Below are 10,566 nucleotides of genomic sequence, written 5' to 3' on the forward strand. Positions count from 1 at the left end.
GTCCAGCTTGCGTCGATGCAGCCATGATAACACTTCCGGTAAATACTTTCAAAATAAAACCGAAAGTGAAGATCACGCTTGAGGCAACCGTTATTTTGTCGTGTTAATACGAAGCATCGACACATCCTGTCACGATACTTTTAAAGGTAAATACTGTGGCGAGTAGTGTGTGACACCACTACTCTATATTAGTGAGTCGTGAACAACTTTAATTAAGACGTTAACCCTGTTCGAGAGCAGACGGACCCTTTTTGTCCAGAGTTTTGACACGTGACGTTAGCTACACGATAGCTAACTGGCTGATTAAACTTATCTTCGGATTGTTTTCGCTCACTCGGGTAAGCGTGGATACTGTTAGCTAGTGAAGGGAGCTTTGCTAGTGCAAACTCGCTCATAATACTTTGTTATATTCATGTTGCTGTTCGTACAATGACATGACGTATCAGCTGAACGCGTGTAAACAGAGACGTTAGCTGCTGTTAGCTCGTGTTGACAACTCTTATCATCAACATTAGCCTGTTGTAGCCACTGCTGCGACCTCTCTTATACCAGATGGACCAACGCACAGAACTAGAATAGGGTAATAAATCATCAGTCAGAGAAACTAACCAGTCAATTCAGTTTCACGTATCTCTCTCTTCTGAGTGATGTGACATGTCCACTGATTGTGGATAAGCTGGTCTTAATACAGTTAAATATAAGGAACGTTAGAGTAACTTTAAGTATTATGAAGTGTGTTCAATTCTAGTTATGGTGACCCCCCCCCCCCCCCCCCCCCTCTCATCATTGTCAGCCAATGTTTGGATGGACACACAAATTGTAAATAAAGCTAATTGTGAGTGTTGTTTCAGAGGGAATGGAGGAAGCTAAACAAGATGCATTCGACAGTGCCAGACTTCAAGTGATCAAAGATGGCTATGAGAGGGCCTTTGAGTGCATCAATGAAGGTCTCACAGTAGATGAAGCTGGAGACAAGCCCCAGGCCCTGGAGCTGTACAAGCGGGGGCGACAGCACCTTCTCCGGGCCATCAGTGTGCCTTCCGGGGGAGAGGAGTGTGTCGGCAGCGCCTGGGAATCAGCCAGACGGATGCAGATAAAGATGCAGGAGACGCTGAACAACATCACCACCCGGCTGGCCATAATCGAGACCAGCTTTGACCTGGGATCTGCACCTGCACTGAACAATAGCGACGTGTATGGCCCTGGTGCCACAAAGACGTCTGAAAAAGGTCTCTACCCAAAGCTTCCCACCCAAAACAAGCCGGAGAGGCCAGCTCCTCCAAACCCACTCTCTGCTAATGGCCAGGCAGCAGGAGCTGTAGGAGGCCTGCCTGCATGCAGCAGTGAGGCTCTACCTCTCTCGCCCAGCAGACAGCAGCCTGCGGCTCCAGCCCAACAGCCGCCAGCTTACTCTGCTCAGGCGGCCGACGGCCACTTATCTGTCTCATATGGAACAGACGCAGGCGAGATGTCATTGGTCGGGGACGAGTTCTACAGCCGTACATCTAACTCGACACCGTCTCTCCAGAGCATGGGTGAAGATGGAGAGGAGCTGGTGTGCATCCCTCATGGCGTGCAGATATTCTTTGTCACGCCTGAAGGGCAGGTGAGCGCCCCGTCGTACCCGGGCTACCTGCGGCTGGTCAAGTTCACTAGTGACCCCGAGGACGGGATGCCCAACCGACCACCAGCATTTTTGCAGGTAAGATAAAAATAAATGTTTCCACTAAAACATTCGCTGGCATAAAGCCTGAAAGGACTAGATATGCAACTCTTATGCACGTCTGATGCAAGAAGTAGAATGTCATCACTGCAGTGTCACCAGTCTATTTTTGTGCCCTTTAACCTGATTTAGTAAGATCTCTGACTGAGTCATCAGCAGGAGGTGATAGGCTTGTTAATGATCTCCTTTGCCTCTCCCGATGGACGTGATCATGTGAGCGTTGTTTACGCGGCACACTAAGCCCCAATGGGTTTATGGATATGATGTCATCCACCCGGGAATTCCCAAATCAGGATCATTACTGGCTCAAGATTAGGACACAGATGGTACCTTACTCATGACCTACTAGAAATGAACTAAGGAAACAATAAATATCTTTGCACTCCTCACGAATGCCACCAAAAGCTGATCTTTCTCCCAGTATGGTGCTTAAAATACACCTGTACAGTCTGACGCAATCAAAGCCAGCAGCACCACAGTAAACGCCTACATTGAGGAGGGTTATCACGTTCGTTTTTTTGTTGAGATAACAAAGGTTTTCACAAGGACGGCTAAATGTTATGTTCTGTTGTCCTCCGCCAGTGTGCACACCATCGGGCCTTTGAACCAATCAGGGTTGTTTTAAAACGTGGAGGTCATAGATAAGAAATTCCATGAAGCTCTGCAAAGGAATCAGCTCAGGGCGATCCACTGACTCTAGTGGATCATGAGACTGACATTTGACTCTTCATTGGGGAATTTCCCAGGTGCTATTGCCAAAGCGAGTGACATCAGTGATTCACATGAGTAACGATCTAAACCCTGCTGCCACTGTTATGCCCTATAATCCAGTTAGACATGCAGCAGTCAAAGGGGGACAGTGTCCTCTGGCTCTGTCACACGGTTCACTGTGTTGCACTAATTGGACTCCATGAGAAAGTTAAGGCTTGTCATTTCGAGGTTATATTTAGAATCCTGTGTTTTAGTCCGATCTCTTTACAAAACCAATCATCGTGTTACCTTCATAGTTCAGAAGTAAATAGAACATGTTGGGCTCATACACATCATTATAACGTCACGCATGTATCTATTTATCATCATATTTTCCAGCTGTTGCGCTCTTTATTTTTTCTTACCTTTTTTCTTTGACTTCCTGGCAGGTGTGTGACTGGCTGTACCCTCTCATGGCCTCGGACTCGCCAGTGTTGCTGTGTAACACTGGCGTGTTTATGTTTCCGGACATGATGGCGCCAACGCCAGGCTATTATGTGGGGGTGGTGCTGTCCGCTGAGCTTCCTGCTGCAGACAGACAGCTGTTCCAGGACCTGCTCTCCCAGAATACGGATCTCAGAGTTCAGGTCATTGTCGCCCGACAGTCAGTTTTGTGAAAACCCAACACAAGTTTTGACATGAAAGAAATGCAAATGGAGGCAGTATATTTGTGTGTCTATATATATCAATACAGGTCATCTGCAGCTTAATGCAATTCACATCAACATATGTTTAAATATTTATGTACACATAAATATATATTTTTTTATTTGGTTTAGAAATTCTGCATGGAAATGCAGATGAAAGTGAAGACTGACATAAGTGCACCAAAATAGTGCTGACAGTCCCTAAACAACCTCCACTCTCCTAAAAGCATCCCATATTCTCTAATCACTGCAAACGCTGCAGATGTTACATCTATTCCTCCCATGAAGAGGTTTTAGTTACTGCTTACGCGATACTTTGAGGATCTAACGTTTTCATTGTTTTGGGCCTCTTGCATGAAACTCTTGTGCCGTCTTACTTGTGAGCTGGCACACTTCTCCAACTTACCCCTGCCTCAGCATTGTGGGGCTTTGAGACAGGCAGGTGAGGGGAATTAATCAGTCATAATGCTCTTATCTGCAGCCGTTGGAACAACCTTTAGAGTTTCAGCTGGAAGACAAGTGCGAGTGCAGCCATGATGAAGGTGGAGACGCTGGCTCAGATCGATGCCAAACAAGGTCATTTTTGATGCGCGCAATCAGGCTACGTATCTTCTCTGATGGACGTAATTCCCTATCAGCAAGTACGCATTTCTGTGTTTGAATTTTTAGATCAAGTAGATGTGAGGTTTTCAGCACAATGGGATACTGTTTTCAGACCGCACAGAGACCCTTTTTGACAGTCTCTTTGTAGCAAACAAATAGTGCGTTGTAACGAGAAGCACAGACTAATGAGAGCATCTACTGTGTAGAATGGAGAATGGAGATGTGTACAGGTAGCGCAACGAAGTTCGCCAAAGATTTGACTGACAAGCAGGTCTTATTTTCAGCATACAGTGTCTGTCCTCGTCTTACAGTAGCTAAACAATGTGTCTATACGATCAGGCTCCAGATGAAGCTGCAGGCACCATTAATCTCAGTCAGAAGGTGTCCATCGCTGCACCTGAGGAGACCGCACCAGCGGTGACCGAGGAGGAGAAGGCGCTGCCCGAGTGGAGTGAAAAGGTGGCAAGTGGGATCTTAACAGGTGAGTTCAAACCGCATGTTCCTGTTAAACATCTTAATGCTTTTGTTTGTCAACAATCCGCCGGGAAAGACTAGCCTTGTGTGATCCCGTTGTCCTATCAGGTGCGTCATGGCTAAGCTGGGGCCTGGTGAAAGGAGCGGAGTTCACAGGCATGGCCATCCACAAAGGGGCATCTAAACTCCGAGAGCACATCACCCCGGAGGACAAACCCACCCACGTCAGCCCCTCAGTCACCAAAGGCCTCCATGTTGCCAAGCAAGCGACAGGAGGAGCTGTCAAAGTCAGCCAGTTTCTAGGTGACTACGTCATCCCCAGTCAGCATGTTTCACTCCTCTTGTGTGGTTATTTAGCAGCGGACGTCTAATGAAGTAATGCTGTGTTACTGCAGTGGACGGGGTGTGCATGGTCGCCGGCTGTGTGGGTCGAGAGTTGGCTCCACACGTGAAAAAACACGGGAGCAAGCTGATCCCAGAGTCTATGAAGAAAGATAAGGATGGGCGGTCCAACATAGATGGAGCGATGGTGGTGGCTGCCAGTGGAGTGCAAGGTAGAGTACTTACTACACTTAATATTGTGTAAGAGGAAGTTGTTCACCAGAAGAGTACTAAAATGTTCCCAACATGCTTTTGTATTTTGTGTATTTGCTCAGGATTTGCAACCATGTGGACTGGTTTGGAAGTAGCAGCAAAGGACATTACTACGAGTGTAGCATCAGAGACGGTCACCACCGTGAAACATAAGTAGGTCTTCCCTTCCCTTTTGATGATTTGTTTGACCACTGTCACTTGTTTCAATATAAATCAATGCACATTTTCCTCACCACTGCTTACTAAACAGGTTGTTGGTGTGTGTGTGTGTGTGTGTGTGTGTGTGTGTTGCAAAGGACCTCCTGCATTACACATGCAGAACCAAACGTGCACTCACTTATTTCCCTTTCTCAATTTACTTTGCAGATTTAGGGGTCTCCAAAACATCCTTGACTCCCCTAATGACAATACGCGTAATTGTTCCTAATTTTACAAAGCTATTCAACTCTTCACCACTATAAGCATGATTATGCCCTTTTTTTCTGAATGATTTGTCTTAATATTGTGCCAATCCACTGCCCTTCCCCGAGTAACAATTCACATGATGGTGCTGCTTTCTCCAAATGTTTCTAATGGAAATTTCACAATTAGTAACTTCTCTGTCCCACCTGATTTTAAAATCTTCCTACATTGTATGTATTGGTGCTACATTGTTCCAATGGTGAGCAAAATATCAACACAATATAGCTGATTATTGATTTCTATCAGGTTGGGTGGTTATCATGTTACATATTGAGTTGATATATTTATCAACCGTTTTTGTTTTACAATTTCTCCCTTGAAAGGTGCTCAATACGAAATTCAGAGCATTATTGCCTCCACGCAGCTCTCAACATGGAGACGGCTGAGCAAACAATGGCAACAGTGCTGAAAGAGACAACATTGTTTACCTTTCTGTTGCCGGTCAGAAAGGCGTTATCAGCTGGAAGCACCATATGAGCCCAGTGCAGAGCGACGCTCACATGTACTATAAGGCATGCACACCCTGCATGGCCATGTAAACAAAGCACAGAGAAGCTATGATTACAACACACAGAGAGGGAGAGAGACTTCATTCTCATTACTCTTATGCATATTTACATTGCAAATAGTTGTTTGATGCTTTATTAATGCTCTGAATATTGTGTAGTCTTTTAAGGGAAGTACTTGATTCGACAGGTATTTATTAACTGGATTAGCCCAAAATTATTTTTTGTTTTTTTTGTCATTTAAATTTCAATATACATCGATATTATGGGAAAAAAAAAAAATATATATATATATATATATATACCATTATAGTTGATTACATCTATATTTCCCACCCTTAGATTTCTGAGCCACGGTGGACAAAATCGTTAAAATTCTGATCTTGGCATTTAGAAATGTCTTAATTTAAGATTGCGCTTGCATGGGTGTAATCCTCACACTAAAATTGACCTACAGCATGCCATCTTTGCTATCCTTGCACCGCATATTAATTGACTCTCCCCGAAATCCTTCTGTTTCTCGCCTCTGGCTCTGACCTCTCACTCAATCTGACTCCTGATGAAGGTACGGGGCAGCCGCAGGACAGGCCACAGACCATGCTGTCAATTCTGCCATTAATGTCGGCCTCACTGCCTTCAATGTTGACAACCTGGGAATCAAAGCTGTGGTGAAAAAGACTGGCAAGCAGACGGCGCGCACCATTTTGGAAGACTACAAGCTCCAGGAGAAACCAGAGAATGGGAAGCAGGTGGAGAAGTCGGGCAAATAGCAGGTCGTGCCCTGCCTCAGTCCCTAAGCCACACCTTAAAGTATAATTTATATTCTTCTATCAAATCCATTTTATAAACTGAATATGCATTATTTATAAAAAAAAAAACATGTTCTATATTTACAATATAACTACTGTTATATGCATATCCTATAGTTTGGTACAGCTCTTGAGCACTTTAATCTTTGTTAATTTAGATAGATGACCCAAAGGAAGAGAAACAGCAGATTTCATAACTCAAATTAAAACATGGTTACGTTTTTTTGACACATTCAGGTATTATCACTTAATTTGGGAGATATCAGTTTAATTCTGCTCTTTGTACGAAGACAGCCTTTAATTGTTGCTGACTAGACACTGGAAACATTCCTAATCTTTGTGAAGCATCTGTGTGTTTGAGTTTATCACTGGTAGAGTACGTGCAGTTTACATACTTTGAATGAATGATTAAAAAAATATGATCTGTTTGTCAGTATCTTTGGATATAAAAAAGTGTCTGTTATACTGTTGTTTAATATGAGGTATAATCGCTGCTGCCCACTGTGCCTACAAACATCAAAATAATAGAAATGTAATGTCTTGAGAAAGCTAAAACTTAAGTCTATAGTGCTTTATGTATTTTTGTTAGACCTTCATTTCGTATTAAGAGTGTTTCCCATCTCCTATGAATGAGGGCTTCTGGTACAATGTGCTGTGCTATAGTCTGCATTTCACTTCAGTTGGATCAAAATGATGTTTCTAGTATTTCATATATAAATCTAAACGTTATTTTGATGGACAACGTTTAGATAAATGTGAATTTTGAAGTGTGATGCTGATTTTGTTTGCAAACCTGTTTAGTCTTTTGTTTTTGAGTGATCTGGTTTGTAATCGTTCTAAACCCCAGCTTGAAGACTTCAGCAGGTTAATGTAAATGTTAAATGGATTTCTAGTATTCTAGTTGGCCATTGAGATTTATTTCCCTCCTGAAATACTGAGCATTTTCTGAAAAAATAAAATGTTTAAAGAAATAAGAAATTCAGTCATTTATTTTTGTGTAGTTTTGTTTAAATCTAATAAACACTACCTTACATCTGTCATGCTAATACCTCCATCTAGTGGCTGTATGACTTACATGTTAATTACAGAGTATTTTTACAGTGTAATAAACTGACGGTTTATTCTGTTATAAATATGAACATCAACAGAGGAAATAATTTTTTGTCCAGCCAGGGTTGGAGTCCTTTTTATGGGCTTCATGGGATTTTTTTTGTTCTGCCGAGTCAGCTGAATTTCACTCGATACAAATTGAATTAAAAATTGGGCTTTGTTGCACTTTTAGTCAAACATGCTAATTTGTAAGATTAACACAAAATTATTCATACCTAAAGTGACTCAAAATATTTTTTAATGCTTTTTCAACTGAAAGACAAACTTATATAACAAGTACTCGCTTAATGTGGATTAGTTATTTATAAATAAAATCAAATGGATGATACAATACAATATTACTGATCTGCTTTATTTACTTCAGATATTAAAGAGATGCAGGGCTATTATGTCTTACAATGTTGTGTTAAAAAATAAGAGATGCACTAAAGATGATCTGAGGTTCCATTTGTAAATGGGGAAAATTAAACTGAATTTATTGGGGCTCATATTATATGCTGCATACAGACCTTGTGGACTTTGTCAATACAAGCTAACTTATTTGTGGGCTGCAATTATGCCAATTAATGACATTAATTGCATGCCAAACCACTGTATGTTGACCCCCTTAAGCAAATCACAGCCATGCAGCTCTAGGTCAATATGAGAGAGAGAAAAAAAAATCAACTTTCTTTATTTTGTTTACAAATCCATTATAGACCAAACTAAAATGAACACTTTAACCAATATCTCTCTTTATCTATTTCTCTATTTGGCCAATATATGCTGTTAATATTTCACATATCATCTGTAATGTATCCAGTCATATTGCCAATTGGATCCTGTGTACAGTGAAAGAATAATGTTTACAAGGTTAGCATCAGGGGAGCACAAGTTACCATCGGTCAAAATGCACTGATGGTAGAGCAACAGGAACCACCAGGCCAGGAGTGACATCCCATAACACATGGCTAGAAGATGGGTGCAGATCCACCTGTGGTGAAAAGGTTGGCTGACATGAAAGCACATGAAGCTGGGTTCATGAATGCAGAGGTCGGATTTATCCAGTTATTTTCCACCGACTGAAACGAGGCAGGGAAAGATTGATCCTGGCACACTGGCAGCATTTGTCCAACAGTATTGGCGGGGCATGCACTGTGGTCAGACCGTCAGCTGGAGGAAGCATCTGAGCCGTTGTCAGAGGATTGGTTATTGTGCTAGATGTCCGATTTACTTGTTGACAGATCTTCTGCTGAGTGCATCTTCTTGAGGAATGATTTGAAATGGAATACTAAACCACACTGCAGGAAAGATTCTCCAACAATGCAATACATTTATTTGAAAATTGCTTTCCCAGGCTTATGAGAATTATTTTCTATTTATTGGTTTATTTGCTTAGGGACAGTGCACATTAATAAAGCATTCCTGTAAATGCGCCAGAGCTAGCCAAGAGGCTAATTTTCATCTGTAGTCCCAGGGCAGATGTTACACATCTTGGTCAATACAACTGCATCAAAAGACACAAAATATAATACAATAAATAAATATTCATACCCTCAGTTGACTTCTTAGCAGCTGGCTTTGCTCTGTGCAAAATATTCTTCTTTAGTCGTAATATCTCTTTGGCTAGGACAGTATGTACAATATCTTCTGTGGCCTTTGTATGTTTTTCCTCCAACTATCATTCTCCTCAACAGCTTTATTAACCTGTGGAAAACAAGACATTAAGTCATGAAAATGATCACAGCAAAAGATTGTCTTCCCATGCTGCCAAAGGGATGCAGTAGACTTTATGCTCGGAGGTAGAGTCTCCTTCAGGTAGTTCATGTACCTCACAGTGAGCTCTAATGTGGTTGCTGTGTCTAACTGACAATTGACAAAGGGCAGAAGGTCACACAAGCGTCAACAAGATGTTCTGATTTGTAGCCTGCGGAATATATGATGATTTTTGAATATATACTGTAAACTTGACTCAAAAGTTATTGTTGATACAGTTTCACCACTAAAATTATCATCCCCAAATTAGCAGAATTACACGCACTCAAACATAATATTCAACTTTTATTTCAGACTCATGAGTCCATATAGCAAAAAAATAAAGTAAAACAAAAACACAAATACAACAATGTATATGTAATGTACAAAATTCCCATGACTGTGCAGAAAACACAAGAGTTTTAGCAGATAATCACTTTTAGTTGTTTTGATAACACAATCTGGAATCGACTAGTCTAACCTCCGATTCTGGTCCTTGCAAGAATGAAGGGAAGCCTGGAGGTCACGTTGCTTTTTTGAAGAAGGGTAGCATTTCTCTCTAAGTTCATCTTTAAGAACCTCCTTTGCTCTTACAGCAAAAAAAACTAAAAACTGTTGATTTACATATGAAGCAACTTAAACAAAGGAAGATGAAAAGTGATCAGTGCTCTTCTCTAGTCAAGTCAATTGTTAATGTATCACAACCTGTACAGCATTAGACACTATCCCTAGATCCTTACTGCTCGGGTGCAGAGGTTTAATATGATTGGAATGACTTGCTCCCAGGTTATTGACAATAAATGAAGTCCAACACTTATCTTAGGTGCTTTGAAAGTGCTTCTGACCCACATTACATCCCAAATATTCACTGAAAACGTATGAGCATTTGTCTATAAGCGTATCAGTATATCGTATAAGTATCTAACTATCTAGATCTCTACACTGTCTGGGGCAATAAACAAAAACACAATGTGAAAAAGATGAATTTTAAACTAATATTTTAAGATACAAAATATTGAAAGGAAAAAAAAAAAGTCAACTTTTCAAAAAGTCACAAGTTTGTCGTTGGACAGCCTGATCAGAAAACAACCTTCAAAATATTGTTAAGTGAATTGTGCCTGCAGCAGGCCAACTGGATGGAAGCCCTATAATAA

At 41.4% G+C, this 10,566-nt stretch overlaps 1 protein-coding gene across 1 annotated transcript; it reads left to right on the top strand.

The window, feature by feature from the left end:
• The first annotated feature begins 206 nt into the window (after positions 1 to 206).
• On the top strand, positions 207 to 7,530 carry spartb (spartin b). The gene is made up of 8 exons (XM_079166795.1): positions 207 to 338; positions 852 to 1,702; positions 2,863 to 3,060; positions 4,063 to 4,204; positions 4,306 to 4,500; positions 4,593 to 4,751; positions 4,854 to 4,944; positions 6,325 to 7,530. The coding sequence occupies exons 2-8, from the start codon at positions 857 to 859 to the stop codon at positions 6,527 to 6,529; spliced, it is 1,836 nt and encodes a 611-aa protein (XP_079022921.1). The 5' UTR covers positions 207 to 338; positions 852 to 856; the 3' UTR covers positions 6,530 to 7,530.
• Positions 7,531 to 10,566: the final 3,036 nt, after the last annotated feature.

This window comes from Pholis gunnellus (genome assembly GCF_910591455.1).
Source record: "Pholis gunnellus genome assembly, chromosome: 9".
Taxonomy (NCBI): domain Eukaryota; kingdom Metazoa; phylum Chordata; class Actinopteri; order Perciformes; family Pholidae; genus Pholis; species Pholis gunnellus.

Coding starts and splice junctions, on each gene's coding strand:
- spartb (XM_079166795.1), top strand. CDS start 857: ATGGAGGAAGCTAAACAAGATGCATTCGACAGTGCCAGACTTCAAGTG. Junction 1,703..2,862: donor GACCACCAGCATTTTTGCAG/GTAAGATAAAAA, acceptor ACTTCCTGGCAG/GTGTGTGACTGGCTGTACCC. Junction 4,205..4,305: donor GGCAAGTGGGATCTTAACAG/GTGAGTTCAAAC, acceptor TTGTCCTATCAG/GTGCGTCATGGCTAAGCTGG.